The sequence below is a fragment of the Marmota marmota genome, unplaced genomic scaffold (genome assembly GCF_001458135.2).
Source record: "Marmota marmota marmota unplaced genomic scaffold, marMar, whole genome shotgun sequence".
Lineage (NCBI taxonomy): Eukaryota > Metazoa > Chordata > Mammalia > Rodentia > Sciuridae > Marmota > Marmota marmota.
In genome coordinates this window covers 4,636,599-4,662,102 of record NW_026000119.1, presented here as the reverse complement: position 1 = coordinate 4,662,102, position 25,504 = coordinate 4,636,599, and the positions used below count along the sequence as shown (strand labels likewise).

The following is a 25,504-nucleotide window of genomic DNA, read 5'->3' as shown; positions in this document are numbered from 1 at the left end:
TACCTTAGTAGGGAGCAGGAGGCTTAGGATTGGGTTGTGCAAAGCAAATCTTAGCTAGAGATAAAAAGGACCATAGTCAAATCTTAAATGTCTCTAGTGCCAGCAAAATCCAAGGAGAATCTGAGCCATTGAGAATAGCCTTAGGCCCTGTCCCAACCAGAGAGCATATGATGGGCTTCTCCAACCATAGACTTTGACTAAAAACATTGACCAAACAGCAACCAAGTAGACATCTTGCCTTAGAGCCTGGATACTTCCTGCGTCTTGGGAAGGAATATAATTGGAAGAAATGTTAAATGAGAGCCTAAGCATTTTTATCTAAGAAAGACTAGAAATTTCGTAGTTCTCACACTTTGACTCACCTGCATTGTCAAAAAAGCCCACAGAAACCCAGGCTTTTCCAAGCAGGATAGGGCCTGGACTTTTATATGTTTATCAACTTCCCTGCAAAACTTTGATACCCACCAAAATTTGAGAAGCTCTTTCCTGGAGGAAATGATTAAGGTATTTGATCAGATCAACTTTAAACTGGTTGAGACTTTTAACTCCCTCTCTTCCCTATCCCCCACTAACTTGGAGGTGGAAGCTCAAAGGAGAATGAGAAAAGCTACAGATACTATTTGTGTTAAACAACTTTGCACCTCTGTGACCAAAAAAACCTGACAAGAACAACTTAGAGTTGGAAAAGTTATTTTGCCTCATTGTTTTGGGTGTTTAGTTCATGATCAGCCAAGTCCATCATTCTGGGACCACACTGAGGCAGAACATCATGGCGGAAAAACACAGTGGAGGAGCACTGCTGACCTCATGGTGGCCAGGAAGGAGAGAGAGAGAGAGAAAGGGGGGAGGGAGAGAGAAGGGGGGGGAGGGAGAGAGAAGAGGGGAAAGGAAGGAGGGAGGGAGGGGGAAGGGAGAGAGAGAGTGTATGGGGGAGAGAGAGAGTGGGGAGAGAGAGAGAGAGATTGAGAAAGGGGCCACAGGAAAGATGCACCCTTCCAGGGCACACTCCCTAGTGACCTTCCTCCAGCCAGGCCCCACTGGCCTATAGTTTCCACCCAATGGGTCCAATCTAGAATGAACTCATCAGATTATAACTTTCACAGTCCAAACATTCACCTGTGAATATTCCTGCATTAACACAGGAGCTTTGGGTGGATACCTCATATCCAAACCATACACTATTCAATTTTTTTCTATGCACACATTTTATGTTCAGTTAACCTTCTTTTGTTTAACGATTTGCTATAAATCTCTGACAATTAGAATATATGCCTTATTGTGGATGCATATTTTAGTTACTACTAAGCACCAGCATCTGAAATTGTGTCTGACAATTTGTACAGAGTAGTTGCACAAATATTAGTTGAGAAAATAAGTCAGTTAATTAATTAACTAATTTATTCACATGTATTCAGTAGACAGAATTTGATATCAGGAGTTACTTTGCCTAGGGATGAAGGAGAAGGTGGAGAAACTAGGCATAGGAAATCTGGCAGAAGCAAAACTAATTATTTTTTTAAAAAACACAACCTAAAGTACCCGAAGAAGCAAATTGTCTGCTGCTATCAAGTGGAAGACTTAATTTGCATTCTTACATGTAAAGAGAGTCATCAGAAATTCTATAAAAATTTAACTCAAAGATTCAAGTAAATGTGCTTACTGCTGTAGCAGCCTGGGAGAGATTATAGCAGTCGGATGCCTATGAACAGATTTGATGTAATGAAATTTACAAATGTTCAACATTCCTTTTATTTTCCCCCAATGACCTTTCTGATAGTGAGGCTACTCCTCCGATTCAAATTTATTTTTTTAATATATTTTTTTAGTTGTAGATGGACACAATACCTTTATTTTATTTGTTTATTTTTATGTGGTGCCGGGGATTGAACCCAGTGCCTCATGCATGATAGGCAAGTGTGCTACCACTGAGCCATAACCTCGGACCTCAAATTTATTTTTTAAAGGAGGTTTCATTCTTCACTGCAAAATACAAACTCAATGCATAAAACTTAGAAAAATAGAGATAAAAAAGTATTCATGATCAGAGTACACAGAGATCATCATTGTTAACACATTTGTCTAAAAAATATGAGTATATAGTAGCACTATTGTTTTTGTCTCTCTGCTATATTGTAGAACCTGAAACAAGGGCTGGAACATAAGTGCTCAAGTAATAATTATTGAGTGAATCAATTAAGACATGAATTGTGTATTTTTCTTCACATTCATCACCCGTTTGAATAAGAGGTTCCCCTTATTCTTTTTGGTCCCGTGTCCCCCAACCCTCGCCGAAGAAAAAAACATATTTAAAATATTTTTTGACTTACTTTCTTTAGCTTTGACTCATGGATCTAATTTTTAGGTATTTCTTGGCATACTTTAATATTTTGACTATCCTTCCTAAATGTAAAACTGAACACAAGACATTAAAAGGGCTGTCTAAGCAAAATACAGATGAGGGCAATGTTCCAGATCATGCATTTTATGGTCCATTTACAATCTGAGGATCTCCTTGAATTTTAAATAGCAGGATTAGAGATTTGGCTCCTTGTCAACTCGTGTTCCAGGGTGACACCTAGCTTTCTCCCACCTACTTAGAATGGAAGTCCCATTTGCTGTGCTTGGTCTCCAGAGCTGGTGAATTGCCAGTGTTCTTTCTTTATCACATCATATTTTCTTCTCCTTTCCCCCCTGAATGCATGTCTGTTTTTCCCTCACTGAGGAAGTTTATACTTACCAAAACATATTTCATGTCACTTTTCACTGTACATCTTCAATTTAACAACCAACAATTACATTTTTTAAAATATTGGTTTTATGACCTTCCACAGTTGAAAATGCCTCTGGATCTAATTCAGCTTAGAGCTTACCTGTAAATCACCTGATACGAATTCTGATTGCAACTTTCTATTGAGCTATGTGGCTTGAGCCCTAAATACATTTTGATAAATATTGAGTAGAAAGAGAAAAGGCAAATCTTATTAATTAAAAATACAAACTAAATAACTACATAAGAATCATTATGCATTATGAGTTTCAAAATGGAGCAAATTTGTACTGTGTTAATTTAACTAAGCCAGATATGTTTCCCACAATTCCCTTCTCCGTTTATTTATTTGTTTATTTTATTTATGTTTTAACTTTATTTATATAAATTTTTAGTTGTAGATGGACACAATACCTTTATTTTATTTGTTTATTTTTATGTGTGCTGAGGATCAAACCCAGTGCCTCATACATGCTAGGCAAGTGCTTCACCACTGATCCACAACTCTAGCCCCTCTCAGTAGTTTTTGAGCTAAGCCTTTTCATGAAGATTTCTACATAAGATTTGTAAGGCAGAGATGTGAAAAGCAGCTACACTATTATGATTTTGCAATACTGGGGTGTACTACCACTGTGCTACATCCCCAGCCCTTTTTTGTTAATATTGTTTTATTTTGAGGCAGGGTCTTGCTAAGTTGCTGAAGCTGACCTCCAATTTGTCATCTTCCTGCCTCAACTTCTGGGGTAGAGTCCCTGGGATTTCAGGTATGCACCCCTGTACCCTGCAAAAGTAGCAGTATTTGTTGCTGATCTGAGGGGTTCCCCTTGTTGGTGGAGAGCAACAGCCAGACCTATGACTCTTCTAGCTCCAGCCAAATTGCTCCTTTAGCATCTTCAAATCCTAAATCAGGCATACGTGAAGGTACACCAGCTTATCTTGCAGGTCACCTATATGATTAATGTTGGCAAACCTGAAAGACAAATGATATTCCAGTTTGAACTGATAGGTTCTGATCTCTCCCCATAGACCAGTGTTGCCTTAAGAATACAATCTTTCTCGTATGTCTACTTTGTTCTTGTTTCCCCAAACTTTATGTTCTTCTTTCCTTAACAACTTAGTAGGAAGGACAGAAACAGTGACTTTGTAACCTATTTTGGGAAGTGACAGCCCACCACTTTTGTTGTATTCTTATTGTTGGAAGAAAGTCATGAGATTCAGCTATCACTCAAGGGAGGGAGACTATAAAGGGCATGCATACCATAAGCAGGGATCATTAGATGTCAGCTTTGAAGCTGTCTACCACATCCTCCCAAACAGATCTTTGAAGCTTAAGTAAGTGCTATGCAGACCTTCTCTTTAAAAAAATTAATAGAACTTCTAAGAATCTTAGAATTTTCTCACAGTATTTTTAATGGAAAAGATTTGTGTCTGTGACTTATAACTAATGGAGTAGATTAGGAATTCATTCATGGGAAACTCACAAAATTTTTTAAAGAAAATGAATTGGTGTGGAATAGAGACACAGGGACAGGCAAACTTGAAAGAAGCATTTCTATCATCCAATTTTTATAGGCAGGAGAATGACTAGGAAGTCTACTCTGTTGCAAATACTGGCTATATCTTATGGAAAAGAAAGAACAGTTCAGAAGGTGGAATCAAGACTCTGGGTGATGGAGCCAGAGCTGTGAGAACAATCCACAGTGGGCAGGAATTTGCCTCAAACAGAGAAATGGTAACATGTGTCAGGCCAGATTTCAGAATTATGACAGATTAGTGGCTGCTTTGTGCCTCCCTTTACCAGGCTCTGAATGCAAGTTATCTGTTGTAATTATCCCTTACTCCTTTCACCAATCTTGGGAGTGGTGGGGCAGTTGAGTTGCTTACTTATTTAATAGGTTTTCAGACCTAAAGGGATATATCCAAGGAATGATACCCAAGGAGCATCATTCACATATGAATTGGATGGATGCTTTTATGGAGACCCTTGGGATGAAATGAAATTTGTTTTGAAGATCATAGGAATGTAAACAATGTGTGGCTAAGAAAGTGGACTGTGGCAGTTTTAACACTTGCTTGCAAGTTCTTTGACATACTCTTCACTAAGAAGTCCAGTCTATGTTCCCTCCTCTGTAATCTGGGTTGATTTATGTTTCCCCCCATAGAGCAAGGGAGAAGTGATGTTATGTGACCTTTAGATGACAAAGGATAATTCCTATGGGATACTACTTCTGCTTTGTTGGTTAGAACACTTGCTCTTGGAGCCCCATGCTGCCACAAAAGGAGTCTGACTATTCTAAGGAGGCCATGATGTGAAGTCCAAGCTATGGAGAAGACATGTGATGGCAACCAGGTTACAGTCCTAGTCATTGAGCAATCCCAGTCCAGGTACTAACTATATACCCGAACATGCCTTTGGATTGTTCTAGCTCCCAGTCTTTGAATCACATTCCCTCCCTGCTTTTCCGTCTTTCAATGTGATACCCCAGGTATTGTGGTACAGTGTGACAAACCATCCTTGCTTTTTTCTGTCCAAATCCTGACCCAAACAATTTAGGAAAATGAAAACTAAGTGTTGGGATTGTTTGAGGTGTAGTCATAGTATCTGGGACTAAGCCAAGCAAAAACATCACAGCTAAACTGTGAATGAAATGACTCTGAGGCCAAAATTTAGCTTTGGAGCAGTCAATAGGCAGTGTGTTTGTAATTTTTTTGGATCTTATGTAAATGAGATAATGAATGTAATTGCTCCTATTACCATGCCTAGTAATAGAAAGTATTTATTCTTGTGCCAAAAGAAATACATGTGTAGATACACTTCTAAATGATCACTATCAAGTGATCTGCTAGTAATAATCTTCTGGTCCAATGTTCCAAAACTTTAAAAGTATATTTCCAAATTTTATATGAATAAAGATGTGGTTTATTGTTCAAAGTCATGCAAATCTGGGCAGAGCTGGAATTCAAACCTAGATTTTTTTTTTACTCTAAGTTTTATTTTCATTACGATATTCTCTTCCTCCCAGACATTTTAATGTCTAGAGAAAAGATTAAGAAACTTCAATTATGAAAAGTTGCTCCCATTGAAGAAGTGTCAGAATGAAAAGTTAAACTTACACCCTAGAAAAGAGAGATAAGGAATGATTTAGTGGTTAGAAATATGATGAGTTTATATATGAAGATAAGTTTCTGTATTTCCCTGTGTGTGTATGTGTCTTTAATTTATAAAAATTAAAATTTAGGTCAGCTTAACAAAGCATTTCATTTTGGTGAGGATGAAGCCTTCATTTTATAGACTAAGGTTTGATAACCATCTTTACTTCAAAGAAAAAGCAAGGACAGATATGGGATTTAATCAGTACAATTTTGCATACAGACATCAATGATGCACAAGGTTCAGGACTAACTGGTTATTAAGGCCCCTTTAATTTTCACAGAGATAGTAACCATAGCTCCCATCAATGCAACATTGATTACTTCACAGATACCTGGCAAAGGACTCTCTACATACCTTTTTATAATCCCCAAAGCAAGCTTCTAGAGTAAATATTACTTTGCCTTTTTTCTACAAGTGAGAAAGCTAGTACTCAAAAAAGTAAATCATTTCCCCAAGGGTCACCCAGATAGGAAATAGTGGAGTTGGAATTATAGGATGGTTCAATCTCTTACATCCTCATCTTTATAAAGTACTCTAAAGAAAACACAATAAAATCACATGAGGGAATTACATATGATATGACCAACCACAGGAAAAATAAACCTGTAGTAGTCTTACAGGTTTTTATCTCTCTATATACGTAGGGTTTTTTTAAGTTACAATCATTTGATCTCCTTTTGAGAATATCATTGCTATTATAACTGTACAGTTTTAATATCCATCCAATACATAAATTTTCTACCTGTATATGTTGGTAATTTTAAAATATATACATGGAAAAACATATAGTACATACAAACCAAATGCAAATAAAAATATTTTTAAAATTTTAGAAATTCTTTAAGCAGGTTATGTTAATCCTATTAAAAATGGTTTTTCTATGTACAATACATAATCTTTAAAAATACTACTCCAGGAAACAAAAACTCTTTGGTTCAGCAGAAGGACTGTAAGTGTGGAAATCTGATTTGTTAAGGATGCACTTTCTTGGATTGGGCCTCACTTATCAGGTTAAAGTCTTCAGGAAGCATATAACTGACTTTCTCTGGATGATGAAACAGGTGTGCAGAACAGGTGGAGGTTGTGTTTCACATAGACTATTATAATATAAAAATATAACCAGAAACTTGAATAATGCTGGAATTTGGATATCATTTGCACTCTGTCAGACTGAAAGAAAAAAAAAAAAACTACAGAGAAAGCTCTGCTTCCCATCCATTTTAAAAAGTGGAAATAAAGTGATCATGGTCAATCCCTATAAACATTCACTTACTAGTGATGTTCTTAGACACTAGTATCCAACATTATTGAAAATGTTCTAATCATTATTTGGAAGATTTCCAGGAGGAGGCAGGAAGAGGCCAGATGCTAGGTGTTCTTTCATTTCATTTTGCTTTGTTTTTGCAGTACTGGGGATACAACACAGGGTTACTCTACCACTGAGCTACATCCCTAGGTTCATTTTTATTTTATTTTGAGGCACATTTTTTTTAATTGGTGGAGACAGGGTCTTGCTAAGTTGTTGAGACTGGCCTCAAACTTGCAATCCTCCTGCCTCAGCCTCACAAGTCACTGGTGTTACAGGCAGGAGCCACTGCAACCAGTAGTAGGTATTCTTTTACTTCTAAAATCCTATGACTTCTTCAATGGCATGTAATTATAAACACATCCAGGACTCAAATGTCTTTAAAAAGAGTCATTAACTCCTCAGAGATTGCAAAGCATCAACATTTGCTAATAGGTTTCTCATTAAAAATTAATGGTAGCCACTCTATCCCTTTTTGGTTTATTAATAGCAACACTGACAGAATTGACCAAAATAGCTCAGAGTTTCAAAGAGTCCATAACTTTACCTATTGGAATTTATTCTCCTTTATCTCTAACAGGGAGGAAAAGCTTTCATGATTTCATTTTAATATATTTTCTACTTTGGTAGTGAAAACATTTTAGCAGATAAAACCTTTCTAAAGGTCCTCATTTAACCATAAATTATAACCACTTTTAGCAGAGTTTTTGAAAATCTCTGAGGTATCATTCATAGCTGGTCACAGGAGAAAGAAAAATAGTTTTGCTTTGTTTAATTTTTCTAAGTTTCTCAATAGAATATAATGGATAAATTGACTTATTTACTTTATGGAGTATCACTCTCTAATACTCACACTCACAGTTTCCAGACTAGTTTCAGAAGCATATTTGTGTATTTCTAGGCTGAAAGAAGTCAAGAACTATTGATTACCAAGATTTCTACATAACACCTTTTAAGATGCCACCATGCCTACATAGAGTTGTTGAGAGCTGGGGAAATCTTCCAAAATTTACTCAGATTCTTCCTCTTACTTGCAGAACTTAGTTGCTCAAGGGCAAGGCCCTTGTTAAGCCCTTATTATGACTCAAAAGAGAAGAGTATGACTGGGAAGGAGCAGTAGATTTCAGAGAAAACTATGCTACTTCAACAAAAATGGTTTGATTGTGGAAAAGGGGCAGGGGATGGCCTTCAACATTTGACACAAGCATAGAATGGAATACATGAATAATTCACAGCATCTAAATGAGACATTATCATTCAGAACCACATCCATACCACTCTCCTCCACCTCCTGCACAGGGATTTCTTTTCCCTAATGGTCTTCCAAAAGATATTGTAATACTTTGAAGAGAGAAATAATCAGTGTCAGATTTTTGATCCTTATTGTCCTCTTCCGTATAGGCAATAATCATCTTGTCTTCTGTTAGAAGTCCTTATCCCAGCCGGACAGCTCATCTGGAGGCACTCCCTTTTCAGGAGGATACTTGTCAAAGTAGCTGTGATCTATAGGTCCACTGAGCTAATATAGAAAGTTTTACGACAAAGGTGAGAATAATAGTGTTGATTAAGCATGCTATTGCACCCAGGTGATCTTTTTTCTACCTGAACACTAATTCAATGCCACAACCACTTGTAAAGAACACATTAAGAAAATATGGGCCAAATATCATCATTGAGTCACAGTCTCAGCTTACTGAGATTTTTTTCTTAAGAAGCAAATGATCGGTGGTCAGTGGCTTATATTCATTAGTTGCTACCTGGCATGAGGAATTACTTTCTAAAGAAAAAGTAACAGAAATAATACCTATGATTTTATCAAATTGAAAAATATTTTAAAAGCAAATATGTAAAAGTCAAAGTTTGTCAGAGTCTTTCTTCTACTTAAGTTTTTTGCCAATCTTGAATTTTCATATGGTTAATTCATCCCTATCAGGTATCCATGATGCCAAAGGGACAATTCAAAATATTAGTGATCCTGTTGAAAGAATAAAATGTCTCTGGCACTAAATTAGTTTGCAAATCAGGTAGTTTCTAATTCTTTTCTTTCAGACAAATTATACAGTGCCCAACTGATGAATCAGATTAAAATACCATTAAAAATATAGTTAATGATCATCATAATGTGTTGGAGCTTGGGGGCCAGGTGGGGGGATCATTCATTGGCTAGTAGTACGCAGTTTGGACAGTGTAGTCCTACAGGAAGCAGAACATAAGCTGACTTGGGTGGAAGAAAGACTTTCCCAGGTTAATGCCCTGTTATCATTTTGCTAGTGTTGTCTCTGAAACAATTGCGAAAGGCTATTTCTCTTTGCACATTTGCAGACTGATTACTAAATTGTCATGTAAGTTTTCATAGTTGTGGAGAATGCAATTTCTAGTATGTTGTAAATATTGTCATTTCCAGATAAAATGGTATTGTTACTTTACTCCTTTAAACAAGTCAACTGTACTTTAGTGATCACTGAAGTTTGATAAACCAATTTTAAAAGTCAGAAATATTACATCACTTTTCTCCCTCCATTTCCATTTTCCTATAAAATTCATCTTAATATAAAATGTTTTTTTTTGCTGTTAAACTTTATTATTTATCTTTCTTTATAATTAAGTGCTTTGAATTTTAACATATTTTTAAAAATTTCTGTGACAACAGAAATTTCTGTGATAGCACAAATACTTCTTCTGGATTCCGTTATAATTACATTTTTAATGGCATGCAGCAGCACCAGATGATATAAATACAATACAAAATTTTAAAGGTAACTATTACAGAAATGATATTCCATCTGTTAGCCTGATGAACATGGAGTACCTTGGGACTTGGGTGGCACTGACATGTAAACAGTTCCTGAGAGGACAGCTAATGCTGGTCAAATAGGAAACAGTAGTTAGTCCCTCTGATCAAAATTACTGTCAAAAACCACCTAAACTGTTATGTATCTGTGCGCATGTGTGTGAATGCCTATGCACACCCACCCCTAAAATCTGTTTACAAAAATAAATCCTCAGGAAAAAAATAAGTAATATAGTAAACACCATACCTCTCTTCGTAAGGGTGATGGGAGATTCCGTGCTTTCAGTCCTTCCCAATTAAAACCATTTAACCACCTGAGAAATGAGAAGGGGGATATTACTTGTCAATTCCTTTTGTTTCCAGCTATCTGTCTGCAACAGGGCAGTTACAAGCTGCCAGAGGAAAATCATGCACCATGCTGGTTGTTTGATCTGGCTAAATTAAATACATGTGAGAACGTAATACAACCCAAGTATCATCCAGATTTCCCTTTATACTCTCTCCAAATTTCCAGAATCTTCCAATTCTCATCCTCCAGATGTCCTTGTTTCTTATTTCAGTGAGAAAACTGAAGCAAAACAACAACAACAACAACAACAAAAAACCATACACACACACACACATATACAGACACACAAAACCTTTCCACAATGCCCACCAGATTCTGTGTTACCTTTTTTCCTATACCATGAAATAACTGCCTTTGCTTCTAGCTAAGCTCAGTGCTTCCACTATATGATTGATCTCATTGACTCTTTAGCCTTTGAATCACCTCTTTAAAATCCCCCTGTTCTTGCTGATGGGCAAAATCACAGACATAGGGACAGGAGTCCCCTGTGTTTCACCTTTGCTGGCAAAGCAATAAACCTTCTATTTCCTTTTTCTCAAAACCATGTCCTTATTTCAGATTGGCATCAGGGACAAGGACTGAGCTTTTAGCAACAAATTTGGCCACCCAGATGGGACCTGAGAGCAGCTACCATTCCAGCTTTCTTGGTCAGGCCTGCTTCTCCAAGGAACCCAACACTTCCATAATGAGGAGTCACGGTGTTGGTGAACTTGTTGAGAGTCAACTTCAGGAGAGTTAGGAGACCTGTGAGTTTGAACAGAGGAGCCATTCCTGTGAGTAAAGGGAGGGACCAGAGGAATGTCCCACCAGCTGCCAAAGCTCCTTTTGCTTCAGGCAATTCCCATCTCCTCTCCCTAAACAGTACAGGTTGCTCCATCATGGTCTACTTTGAGAAGAAGGAAACTGAACTCAGGATAGTGTCAACAACTTTGGCCATTTGGTAAGTCTTCGGCTGTGCATGCTGAGCCCCTTGATTTTATATACTTGGTTCATTTTTTGTGGGAACATCTGGTCCCTCCTTCTGGGGACATTTATGGTGCCACTGATGTAGGAGTCACAGTTAAAATGGACTCTAGAACCTAGGGATATGTACTCCCTTCTGATCTGTTCTAGGTTCTCATCTGTTTCTTGGCCTTAGGATTGAGAATTCCCTCCGCTTATCTGTTTTATTTGAATCTGCTACTGCCTCTTTTAAGACTTGGCCAGTACCACATTGATTCTACGGGTAATCTCTTGGAAAAGATCTTGGCTGGTCAATTTCAAGGTTCCCATCTATCGGCCATGGTTTTGGGGCTCCTCTCTGTGTTTCTTTATTGTACAATCTTGCAACTGGAGTTGGTCTGTCAGAGGTAAAGTGAGTTGAAGAAAGGACTGATAGTGGTATAAGTCTATGATAATGTTTTATTGTAATGATCTGGCTTTTGAATAGCTTTCTGGATTATTATACAATCTTGCAGTTGAAGTTGGTCTGTCAAAAGTAAAGTAAGTGGAAGAAATTTGTATGTGTGGGTCTGTCTATTTTAAAGGTTCCATTCTGACAGCCCTGGTTTCGGTGATCCTTTTTTCTGTCTGATTTTTTGGTCTATTACTGGCCCTTTAAGACAAGAGCCATGCTGCATTGATCTTACCTGTAGTCTCTTGAGTAGAGAGATCTTGACTGAATGGGCCACCTACAGGTGTAAGACTAAGAGAAAGACAGTTTACTGGCCCTTTAATGGTTTTTCTGGATTATTATACAATCTTGACTTTGTAGTTTGTCTGTCAGGGATAAAGTATATGAAAGAGATTCTGTATATACAGGCATTTATGCAGTTTCATGATAGGGATCTGAACCATCAGGAACTAAGTTGAAGGTGCCCAAAGGCACTGCTTCTGGTGTGCAAGGAGAGCAAGATACCAGAAAAAGGGTTTTAAAAAGATTTAAATCTTTGACACCCAGTGCTGGCACTCCCCACACTGTTTTTCAGGCATAGATCATCTCATGTGGTCAAGGACACTAGCCCTAATCTGGGTAAAAAAATCCCATAAAATCTGCCTGAGCTGTAGAAAAATGTCCAAAGAGAAACTTCCCTTCCTTTCAGCCCTATTTTGCCTATGGGAGGTGAAGGCTGCTGGCCACAAAAAATGTGCAGTAGATTCCAGCACTGTCAGTTTATGACCTAGGGACAGGACTAGTCTCCTCTTTTAAAATCTAACAGAACACCCCATTTGGACAGGGGATATTCATCACTGGGGCAGAGCAATTCTTGCTATAATAGTAGCCCATCAAACTAAAATGGCTGGGGAGACTGGCAGAATAAATAACTGCACCCAGATAAGAAAAAGACATAAACGAAGGCCAACCTGTGTTTTGAAGGCATCCTCTGCAAAGAGATCTTCAAGGAAGACTAAAGAAAAGGATGCATTGTATATCAATATGCCTAGTGTAGCAAAAATGTCCCAAAGGATCCTCTGGGTACAACTGACAGTGGGGAACTCACTAAAAGTTGATGACACTGTGATAATGATAACAGAAACAGGTCAGGCTCAAAAGAAAGAATCCTGTGTTCCAACCTTTTAAATACAACCTATGAGGAAAAAGATTAAGCCTGTTTTTTTTTTTTTTTTAGTATACACTGGACTGTCCACCTCCTCCCAGGATAAAATTTGTTGTATAAATTAAATACACAGATAACATTCATAAGGTATGTGTTATGATTTAGATGTGGTATCCCCCCAAAAGCTCAAGTGTTAGACAATGTAACAAGGTTCAGAAATGATTGGTTTGTAAGAGTCTTAACTCAATCAGTGAATTAATCCCCTGATAGGGATTAACTGAGTGGTAACTGCAGTGGTGGGGTGTGGCTGGAGGAGGTGGGAATTGAGGAGTGGGCTTTGGGTATATATTTCTGTCTGCCAAGTAGAGTCTCCTTCTCTACTTTCTGATCACAATGTGAGCTGCTTCCCTCTGCCACACATTTCTTCCATGTTGTCCTGCCTCACCTCAAGCTCCAAAGAATGGAGCCAGCCTTCTATGGACTAAGACCTCTGAAACTATGAGCCCTCAAATAAACTTTTCCTCCTCTACAATTGTTTTGGTCAGATCTTTTAGTCACAGCAACAAAAAACTGACTAAAATAGTTCATTTCAGAATGGGTCCAAAACTAGAAAAAAGAAAAGAGAGTTATAGGTATGGAAAATTAGAAGGTAAAAGAAATGTTTCTGGATGAGAAAGTATTTTGTCTGATAGGTAAAGTAATATATTTTGTGCTGAAGTCCAACATGAAAGAAAAACTAAGGATATAAAGTAGTGGTGAATGTTTTAGTAAGTCGAAGAAGATTTGCAAAAGGTAAATCTTATAATGTTTATGTTTGTGTTTAATTGGCTATAATTAATACAAAGTTATTTAAACTTTAATGTAATGATATGAAGCAAAATCTGAAACATTGATTTGTTCTTATCTCTTGAGATAATTTTCTTGCATTTGTTAGGTTTTATTACTTGGAGAAATTAAGCCTTAAAGGAATTAGGGTCTGTACCTATTTTAAATTCTTAAATGATTACTTTGTAACTGGTTTAACAAAAAACTATTATTTAGATTATGACACTATTGTTGACACTCAAAACATTACTAGGTATATGTATGCATCTGAGAACTATATCTGTCTGAGTGTAATGTAAAAGTTTATAAAATGAAAGTTTATATAAGTTTACAGGCAAGATAACCAATAAGTGCTCTCTTTTATACATTGTGTTTGACATAGAATGGCCACACTGTCATTTGAAGACCGGTCTTATATCTGTTTGCTTCAACCAAGTCAGTTTCTGATTCATTAACACTATTTCCTAAATGTATAAGAGATTTAAAACTATCTTTTGATTTTTGTTAACCCATGCAGACTGTAATTATTGTTACTGTCCACTCTGGATTCTAAGTTGTACTTTAAATTTGGTTAAATGTAAAGCTTAGGAGAGCACTTTGCCAATTTGGTGTTATCCAAACTAAAATAATCTGTAGCAAAATCTTGGATTTGTATCCCAAAGTCTTGGATTTGGTTGGTATTTATTCATGTCATTTGATGTTCTATAGCTGGATAAAATAACCTATTGTCAATAAGTTTTATATATATAAAATTTTGTGTTACTCTTCACACTGAAATTGGAATTTAAATACATTTTTGGAAGGTAACAAGGAGATCCTGATCTGTTTAAAAGTGACACTGTAAAACATGGAAGCATTCTGCCATTTTTTCCACAAAAAGAAAGTTAAAAACTCTCTCAGCATTTCTTTGATTCATGTTTCAGATGTAATGTAGTATTGTGTTATTTGTGAAGAGCTCTGCCTTACCTGAGATAAGGCTCTGCCTCCCACCTTAGTCCATATTAGAATGGCTCCAAAATAGGCTAGATTTCAGCTCATTTAAAGTTGTGTTCAAAAGATTGAATTTTATTGTAAAGATTACTGTGATCTCAAACAGGGGATATAATATATAACTAAGTAAAGGTTCAAGATCATAAAAGTCTTTTCTTGGTTCATAGCTCTACACAAACTGAATATGTTTTTTTCTTTGTTAATTTCACTTTGTATTTTCCTTGTAAATTTTATAACTGTTGCCTGTTAGTGTTTTGCAGAGGTACTGCTTCTAAAAATAAAAAAATTAAAAAACCTGAGTTAATTTGAGATGATAAACCATCAGGACAGATAGTATATAATGATGACTTCCAGTACTAATACTAACCCTAATTAAATGAAAGAAGTCTATGTAAAATTATAGATATTGAACTTATAACCTGTTACTCCCTCTTTAAGACTGGTGAAACTGGCTTTTTGGATGTTTAAAACCAAAAACTTGAAGACCAAAGTCAAGGAAGTAAAAGGGCCAAGACAAAAACAGCCAATATTTTGGCCCTTGCCCCTCTAAGGTCAGCTAGGATGCAGAGAATGATGGAACCTCTCTGGGCCCTGCAACTCTGGTGAGTCACCTGATCTGCTGATTAGGGAGATGGACAGGACCCTAGAGCACAGGAAGCCAACTAGTGCATGTTCTGCAAAGAGGAGGATCACTGGAGAGGGAACTGTTCCTGGTGCTTCCAAGAGAAGCCACATATGGTCAGCAGGACCCTGACTTATCCTGGCAGGTGGCACCACTAGTAGAGGAAAGCTAAAGGAGCCAGGAGGCTTCACACACATCCCCAAGTGTGATCTTTGAGGAATCTCAGCTGACTCTTAATTGAGATAGGAAGAAGGTTAGTTTTGACCAACTTGGTCTTAAACACCTGGCAGGAGAATATATACTAAAAGCACAGTCCTACATGGACATTTAAAAGGAAAAACAATGTTTTATTTTTTTAAAATGTAACTTAAGATGTACTCTTATGTCAGCTCTACCAAAAGTAAGTAAATCTGGAGGCTATAAAGAAAGGGTTCTTGTGTGACAGTGCCTAATAATAATGATCACAAGAGTTGCAAAGTTGTCCTGAGTTAATTTGAGTCTGATTTCATAGACCCACAAATCTTCCTAACCTCCTACATTGATGAACTTGATCTGCTTTTCACTGATAAGATTGTGATACCATCCTCATGGTTTTCAGAGACTTGCTGAAATACTAAGTATTTTTGTGCTAATTATTTACAAAAAAGTAATACTTTGCTGTATTGTTTATTGGTGTCTTAGCATGATCTCTGCCCTATGTCCAGTTACCTACCATCTGCCACTGTGGAACTCTGGACTGCTCTGATGCTGAATGCCCTTAACTGTCCACGGCCAACCTGATACAGAATAAGTACTTTGGGTTACTTACCCCAACTTTGCCCCCTTTCAGCAGGAAGCAGTTTGGAGATGTGCTCTCCCATTTTTCCACAGAAATGGAATGTAGAAATTGACAGTGGGGAAATGTAACAGTGGTCCACTTTATGCTTTGAATAAAACCCTTGTTGCTCTGCCACTGCAGAGCATTTTTCAAATGGACGTTTCTTTCACTTCCTCTCTCCCTGCTCCTCCCTAGTCTCTCCCCTTCCCTAATCTCTGGAGCAACAGGGTTACCTTTCTTCCCCCTCCTAGACAGAGTTAATCTGTCCTTGGGTACACACTCACCATAGGAATGAAGTAATCCAGACTTTGGGGATGGTACCAGAAGATGTCAGAAATGACTGTCTCCAAAATTAACAAATGAAGTATAACTCCAACAGAGAACACATGGAATGGAATGTAGCCTTTGAATCACCTCTTTAAAAGTCCCCTGTTCCTGCTGTTGAGCAGAATCACAGACTTTGGGACAGGAGTCCCCTGTGTTTCTCCTTTACTAACAAAGCAATAAACCTTCTTTTTCATTTTTTTTCAGAACCATATCCTTATTTTGGATTGGCACTGGGGACAAGGACCGAGCTTTCAGCAACAAATGATGGCTGGAAAGGAAATAATAGGAGGAGAGGATTTTACCTGGGGTGGTATTTAAAAAGCATTATTAGAATTAAGGCCAGAATGAAGAGAAGGGTGAAGAAGCCACAAGAACATCTGTGGCAAGGGCCTTCCAGATGGAAGGAAGTGGCAGAAATGAACTGAAATGTGGTGAGAGCAGAGAAAACTAAAAAAAGAAAAAAAAAGGTACTGAGAAATAACCAGAGGCCAGATCATATTAGTGTGTTTTAGGGCACAATAAGAAATTGATTTTTCAGTGTGATGAAGCCATTACAAAGTTGTAAGAAAATGATGCAATCGAGTTTTCAAAAGACAATTCTGGCTACGTAGGGAATAACCACAGGGGACCAGGATGGTCAGGCAGTGATGGTGTGGTGAGGTGAGATGGAAGGCAAGGTGATTCTCAGGAGGCTGTCATATTCTTCTATCAGCCAAGTCAGTGCTTCTACCTTTCTCAGTCTCTCTGGACCCCAGAGTTGATTCTGGTTCAGTCCTTGACTACATTTCCTAATCCAAGCCTAAGTTTAGCAAAAGAGTAGGAACTAAAAACAGAGAGGGCAAGTGCTAGTACATTCCATTTCAGATGCCATTCCTAAACCAAAGTGCCATTTTAGTAGAAGCTGCTGGAACTCTAGCCAAAGACTGAGATCCAGGCAGCATCACCAGGAGTTCCATCGCCCTCCACTGCCCTGCAATTCTGAACAGAAACCACATTTCTCTCCTGGATCCACCCTTCACTGCTTCCCACAGACAGAGGCTCCATTTTTAGAGATTTCTGAGTACATAGTTCTGTAGATTGTTTTCTTTTGCCACCAAATACAGTAACAATACATTTAACGTATTTTAATTCTCTCTACCCAGAAGTATTCCACAAACATTAATAAAAATCATTACCATTATTCTACTCAGACTGTAACATTACCATTACTCAATCAAAGAGACTGTACGTTTTTTACAGAGTACTTGCTACAACTTGACTTATGGTAATGTTTACTTAACATGAGTGGACATTCACTTCATACTTAGCCTTTTGATATTAACCACATTTTAAGTAATGCAAATGCCAGCATGTACTCATGGGTGAAAAACATTCACCAAGGAAATATTGGCATTAAGAGCACATAAATTGCTTCTTTGTTTTCAGAAGGCTTGTAGAAGCTATTCTTAAAAGTAAAACCAATGTTTAAAATACTTGAAACAAATTATTCCTCTTCTTATCAGAAAAAATTTAATAGTACCCTACAAGTCTATTATTCTTCTTTTAAAAATAGGTGTTGGGAGATGTGATTGATGCCTCGTTTATAAGTTAGCTCATAAATATGGGAAAGAGGAGCTCTATAATAATTTTTTAGGAAAAGATAATTAAACACAGAATGAATAAATCCATATAACAATATTCCATGTTTAACTCTATTGTGTTTAAATGAAATGCTTACATGAATAGGTCTCTAGGAGCATTGAAGCTTTTACTTTAGAGAAAGGGAAAATCTAATGCCAGACTTTTTTTTTTTTCCTTAATATTCTAAGAATATGCTGGGGAGTAAAGCTGTATACCTTGGAGACTTGGGGAAGGTTGAAAAACACTTCTGTTTGGTGAAAAATATGGAGATCTCCCCCCCACCCCCACCAAACTTTCAATAAAAACAGCATGAAAACAGAAATATAGAATGAATCATGGTTTTGAGCTCTCACCAGAAGGCACTGTGTAAGCCTGGTGTATCTTTTTAGTCAACTCTTTTCTACACATTATACTCTGACTTCTTCACCTCTACCCACAGCAAAGACCACCTTGCCTCTTAGGAAAAAGAGGCAAATTATTCCCCACAGGGAATAAAATTCAGAATTCTTTATTAAGATGCCCAGGGGAGGAAGTTCTTTACCATCAACTTCCATGTGCATCCAATCACAATTTGGCAGCTACATTTAAATGGACTTGGGGAAATAAGTAAAAGATAGAGCTGCAGGTGGTTAACAATTATATCATTTCTGGTTCTAAATTACCCCAGAGCCAAACCTGAAGACATTTTAATGAGAGAAAGGGAGAAAATATATTGAAAGAATCACTTTAATTGACAGGACACTTGTTTCTGCCATGTGAATGGTGTGTTGATGTGTCATTTTATAATGAGAAAAGAAACTGTGAGAATAGCATGGAATGCAGGGAGAAGATAAATTGGAATCTAAGATTAAATAATGAGCTTTACAACTGAAGGCAATCCAAAGGACAAGAAAGAACATGAAAATACTACAAGCATTTTGATGTCTATAAAATCCGCAGATTTATCTGTCTTATTTCTCCCTCATTCTGCTTTTTCTCCTTCCCCTCTTTCCTCCTTAAGGCAGAGCTTGATATGAGTTTAGAATGCTGAATACATGGCTTTATTTCAAGTAAGTTCATGAATACATAGAGCAGGGCTGGCAGCTTGGGGATTTTTTTTAAGCTGTACTGCTACTGTTTAGGAAAATGAATAGTGTTTCTATTTATCGGTAGCCATGTCTCTCCTTTTATTTTCACACTGTTTTGATGTGTCCCCAGCTCTTCAGTGAAAATTTCTATAGAAGGCTGGGGGTGTAGCTCAGTAGGGGAGTGTGTGCTTCGCATGCACAAGGCCCTGGGTTCTATCCCCAGCATGAAAAGAAGAAAAGAAAAAGAAAGGAAAATCCACAGAGTAATAAATTATTGAGAGTCGTTTTCATTTCTAACAGCGACCGCATCAGTGGATTCAAAGGTTTTCAATTAATGAAATTCTCAAAATTATTTTAGTCCTATCAATGTTTTTTTATAAGTGATATTTTCTATCTATAAATAATAAGCAAAGTAAAAACATCTTGAAGATTGCAGGACACAGCCAGGTACTGACTGAATAAACAGAAATCCTCCAGGTTTGAAGGGCCACATTTGAATATTTAATCAAATCAGAGAGGATGTCTTAAGGAAGTTATCAATGGCGCTGAAGACCATTTTTAGAAACTCATAGAACTGAAAAATCTAACTGCATGTTAAATTACAGCACAAGGAGAACTCGATGCTTGAAGTTCTGCATAAATCTATGTTCTTCACCAAAATAAATAAAATCAACATGAGACTTGAGAATTTGGAGAAATATTCTAAGGAAAATTATATTTAAACATATTAAAACTGAAAGAGAATAAGATGAAATATTATGAAGTTACATATTAATAAGCCCTTTATAACCTGAAAATATCCTAAATTAAAATATACCTACCCTACTTAACATTATAGCTTACCAACACAGTCCCTTAAGGAGTATTGGTTGTTTGCCCTCATGATCACGTGACTGTCCAGGAGCTGTGCCTGGCAGCTGCAAGAAATCACTAGAGTGTATTACACCACATATCTGTAACCCCAGAAAAGATCAAAATTCAAAACTCATCATATGGCTTCTACAGACTGTGTGTTACTTTGCACAATCATAAAGTTAAAACATCATAAGTTGGTGCTATTTTACTACCTACTTAGCTAACACTTTCTCCTGAATATTGACAGTAATGATTATAGTCTATTTTATTTAAAGTCAGTGTTGAAAACAGAACTTAATTTCCTTATAGACTCCAAGTTCATCATAAAAAGCAATGAAAATAGTGAGTAAAAAGCTAAGTTTCTATGACCTGAAGATGTGATTTTGTTACTTGTTTTATAACTTCATCTATTCTCAATATGAATTTCCAACAGTATAAAAATCTCCTTGAGATTGATTGGGTTGACCACACCCAAAACAAAGGAGGAAAAACAAAACAAAACCAACCCCCCCAAGTTTGCACACGCACACGCTTGCACACACACACACACACACACAGGAAAAATGGAAAATCTACACAATATAGAAATTCCCATAATTTCTATATTATTCTGGGCAAAAAAGTAACTACTGACCTGTGTTTCTTAATGTCATTGATTCCATTCTTCAGATTTCCCAGTCTTTCTGTTGGATTTTGCCTGAAAGCACATTTTTTTAAAAAAAGAGAATTTACAGTAATGATACTTGAGTGAGTCTCATTCATTCATTCATTCAGCAGTATCCATCAAGTTCCTACTGTAGGTCAGACACCTGAGTTTAGGGAGATGAAAAAGACGTGGCCCTCCTGGAATAGGCACAGTTGAACTAGTTAGGAATGTATTTGTATGAATTCTTTAACAGAGCTATAAATAAACACTTAGTAAGTACTATCTTGCCAACTCAACTGAGAAAACCAGGGAAAGCTCCAGAGAATCATTTACATCGAAGCTGGAATCTTCTTAGAAACAGGCAGGAATTCCTGCTGGCCACCACAGCTAGGTTTCATGTTCTAAATTTACTAAATTTTAATGATTCAAAAAAAGTTCAAGTGCACAAAACAAAAAGAAAGAAAGTAGCAACAAAGTGGAACTTAACCAAAAAAAGCTGGAAGCCCTCTATTTCTGATAAATGATTTTAGTATTAAGTAGAAAAAATTGGGGTAATTCAAAGTAAGATCAGAAGAATGCCTTTTAAAAATTAAAAGTTGAAAAAAAGGCATCAACACTACTAATTTTCTCTCAAAACAACCAGGTTATAAATAAATAATTTTATTTTTAACCCAAGGTTTGTGATTCTATTTTGCCCTGTAACAGATGAAGATGATTCCTGAAGATAATCTGTGAAATTTGGATCTTTTTAAAGTATACATTGCTACTGGATTCTACAGCACATGAGGTAAATTCAAAACTCCTAACTTAGTTTTCATAACAGAAAAAAAAATTTTCTTTAAATGTAATTAGCAACATTTTTAAAAAGTAAGTGTATACCTAATTTAAAAATGTATAAAGAGAGAACCTGAAAGCCTTCACACTTAATCCAAAACAAGGGGTTATACTTATGGTCACTCTCACCTGCAAAGCCTACGAATTAAATCTTCAGGTCTTCTTGTTATTTTTCTGGGAAAATCCATTTTTTCAATTCCTTTGAGAATCAAATTGTAGGTCATCATTTGATCAACCCCAGAAAAGGGTGGGCTAGGGAAAATCCAAAATAGGACACACTAAGACCAGAGTCCAGGGCTTCTTCTTTCTTTCTTTCTCTCTTACTTTTTTTCTTCCCTCCCTCCATTCTTTCCTTCCTTCCCTCCTCTCTCTCTCTCTCTTCCCCTGTCCCCCTAGTCATTTTATAGCACATATTTGGATATGTGCTAGAAAATCATTTCACTAATTTCACATCATTTAAATCACACACACACACACACACACAGGTAATCTGTCAGTTAGTGATGATCCTTAAAAAACAAACAAACAAACAAACAAAAAACCTAAAGGAAAGGAGAGAGAGAGAGATGATGCTTTTTTTTTTTTCTTTAAGACAGAGTGAATAGGAAAAGCCTCTCTCCTGAGCTGAAATATGAGTGAAGAGAGGAAGTGGATGAGCTACACTGTAATCTGTGGGCAGAAGGCTCTAAGACAGGAAGAACAAAGATCGTGTGTCGGGAGTAGGCCTGGGTGTTCTGGAGGTGTGAGGTGGGCAGTGTGGCTGGTGGCATGAGTCAACAGCTAAGGAATGTAAGAGATGAAGGCAACATCATGTAGATCCACTGGGCTATGGTAAGGATCTGGAAATGTATATATTTGGTGATTTAATGAAGAAATTAGCTTTCTTCAATGCACGGAGAATAAACTATGATGGGGTTTGGGTGGGGTCAATAAGAAGGCCTGCTATCCTGGCAGAGGACAATGGTATTGAAGGTGTGAGACCTGGTTGGATTCTGGATCTATCTAGACTATAAAATAAACTGAGTGTGACCACCCCAAAATTTCATATGTTGAAACCCTAATTATGAGGTGATGGTAGTTGGAGGTGGGGCCTATGGAAGTAGTTAAATCATAAGGGTGGAGCCTTCACAAATGAGATTAGTGCCCTTCTAAGAGGAGGACAGAATGCTGGCTGGACATCTTTTCACCATATCAGGATCAAAGGATAAATTGGAAATCTATACCCATTAAGAGAGTCCTTATCAGAATTCTGTCATGCCGGCATGCTGATCTGGTAATTTAGACCTCTAAAACAATAAAAAATGCATGTTTTCTGTTTAAGCCACCTAGTTTATGGTGTCTTGTTATAACAGCCTGAACTAAGACAGGTGGTAAAGACAATAAGATTTGCTAATATGAAGGTGGTGAGTGGGAGGAAAAGAAGGATTCAAAAATGATATTGAAGTATTTTGGTTTAAATGTCTATAAAATGGAGCTGTGATCACGAAAAGAAGAAAGGCTGTGGTGGTAGTTGGTAATTTGGAACCGAAATGCACTCCCAAAGGCTTGTGTGTTAAAGGATTAGTTGTCGGCCTGTAGTGCAATTGGAAGGTGGTGGAAACTCTAAAAGGTGGGGCCTTTTGGAAAGAAGTGAGGTCACTGGGGGCATGCTCTTGGAAGGGATATTGAAATGCTGGTTTCTTTTTTCTTAGCTTACTAGAACCCGTGATGTGAATAGGCCTCCTTAACTACATGTACCTGCTATGATGTATTGTGTCACCACATGCCAGAATAACAGGTCCAAGTGTGCCTAAATTGAAGCCTCTGAAAACCTGAGCCAAAAGAAACTTTTCTTCCTTGTAAGTTGTTTATTCAAGTATTTTGTCATAGCAATGGAAAACTGACTAACACAGTAAGGGTGCAGAGCAAGTTATGAGGAAAGGAACCAAAGGTTAAATTTTGAACATCCACATGGAGATGCTAAGCAGGCAGTTGGATTTATGAGTCTAGTATTCAGGAAAGAAGTTAGGGATGAAAGTATGATTTGTGGTCATCAGATAGCATTTATGGCCATGGAACGTAATGATGTCACATAGGGAGTGGTAGATAAAAGAAAGGTTGAGGGCTAAAAAGGTCCAATGTTGAGATGTTGGAAAGATTGGAGGTGTCCAGCCATAGAGACTGAGAAGAAGCCACCAGTGTGGGATAAGGAGAAAGAGGAAGGTCCTAGAATCCTTGTGCAGGAAATATTTCAAGGAAAGTTACAGCTGAGATGAGTAAAAAAACAATTGAGAACTGATCACTGACGTTAGATAACATTTCACAGTCCACTTTGCTCTTAAAAAATAATTTCATGTCTATTCTGTTATGCCATTTAAATTTTTAAAATTAAAGAGGATTTCTGCTACTCTGCTGTATTTTAGCCATGCTGGAGAACTTTTGATACTGAGAGTTCCCCACCCTTGGTAATAAACTTGAAACAAAGGTGGTGTACCAGGTTTTTTTTTTTTTTTTTTTTTTAACAATCTAGGTTTCACTTGTAAAGAGAAGGAGACAGAAAACAAAAAAAAAAACATTAGTAAGATATTTAAACACACACACACACACAAAAAACACACACACACACAGAGATACATACATTTACAACTATATTATTTTGTTTTGTCTTATTCTTTAGATGTTTTTCATTTTCGCTTACCTCCTGCCTCTCTTTTCAGGGCATTTGAAATTTACTTTTCTCTTGCCTTACCCTAAAAACGTTTGCAAAAATAATTCCCCAACTTGTTCATGACAGTTCATGGCCACTTAAGCAGTTCCAAGGTGGTGGGATTTCTCTCCTTCCTTGTTTTCTCACTTTATTTCCCTATTTCTTGTAACAATTTATTCTAATGATGAAGATTGAAATGTATATCTCCAGTCACCTACAGGTACCATCTTGTATCTCTCAGAAATACAGCTGAAACTTCTAAGATGGTGAAACAAACTCTTGAAATAAAATTCCTTATGCCCCAAACCTTAAACAATGTTCTTCTCTGAATGACTCCCTGGAAAATTTCCCCTCTTTCCTTCAGAATTGAAAGCAATGAGTATTTGAAAATGATTACTGATAATATAAAACCATTTTTCATATCTGTTTGCCCAGTATGTTCAAAGAAAATGCTGAATGTAGACACAGGTAAGCTAATATTGAAGCTTATAGTATAAAAAGTTCAAGAAGGGCTGCAGGGATAGCTCATTGGTAGAGCAGTGGTCCAACAGCACAGGAAAAAAAAATTCAAGAAGGTTCTGTGATTCCACTAAGCTCTCTTTCTCAAATAAGTGTTTGAGACTTCTATCCCACCCCCCAATAGGCCTACCCCAGTATTTCTTAAATCATTCCATATGTGAATCCTCTCTGAAATTAAGATTGAGAAATATTTGGTTATAAATTGTTATAAGGATAATACAATCAGTTAATGATAAAAGGAGGTAGAAAACTGATTTGAATTCTGTGTGTGTCCACATGTTACATCATAAATAGATACAATGCCACATGTGTGACAAAAAGTGCACCTCATTTAGAACCAGAAGACTTGAGATTAAATTACTGATCTTCAGCAGGTAGCTTTCTCACTTGGTTTTCTAATCTATAAAATTCAAATCATAAAATAATCATAATAAAACTTGAATCATAAAATAATAATAAAAATTCCTGCCTTATCTTCCATACCAATTTATGAAGACTAAACTAGATAATGCTTACATAAGTGCTTTGTAAACTGTGAAGCATTTTACAAATGTGAGCAAATATCACATAGATTCTATGATGTATGTGCATGTGCATGTGTCTGTATGTGTGTATGTGTGTTAAATATTTGGGACCCTGAATTCATTAATATAGTATTTTAATCTCTTTGGAAATTACAATGCAATTTTAACTGCTAAAACCCCTGATGCGTCTTGTCTGTGTTCATTAACACCTCTAGAAAGGAGTTGGCTAGAGGATGAGAATTTAAATCCAGCAGTATGGCTTTCTCTT

The 25,504-nt window shown here is 36.9% G+C and overlaps 1 protein-coding gene across 3 annotated transcripts in view; it reads right to left on the bottom strand.

Moving 5' to 3' along the window:
- Positions 1-6,101: 6,101 nt before the first annotated feature.
- Positions 6,102-25,504, bottom strand: part of Prkg2 (protein kinase cGMP-dependent 2) — a 100,335-nt gene continuing 80,932 nt past the window's right edge. For all 3 annotated transcript variants that reach the window (XM_015499250.2, XM_015499251.2, XM_048784772.1), the window contains 4 exons: positions 21,637-21,759; positions 20,662-20,724; positions 10,266-10,332; positions 6,102-8,746 (listed from right to left, as the gene is read on the bottom strand). In XM_015499250.2, coding sequence (XP_015354736.1) covers positions 8,651-8,746; positions 10,266-10,332; positions 20,662-20,724; positions 21,637-21,759 — 349 coding nt within the window. In that variant the 3' untranslated portion in view covers positions 6,102-8,650. The remainder of the gene's footprint in view (positions 8,747-10,265; positions 10,333-20,661; positions 20,725-21,636; positions 21,760-25,504) is intronic.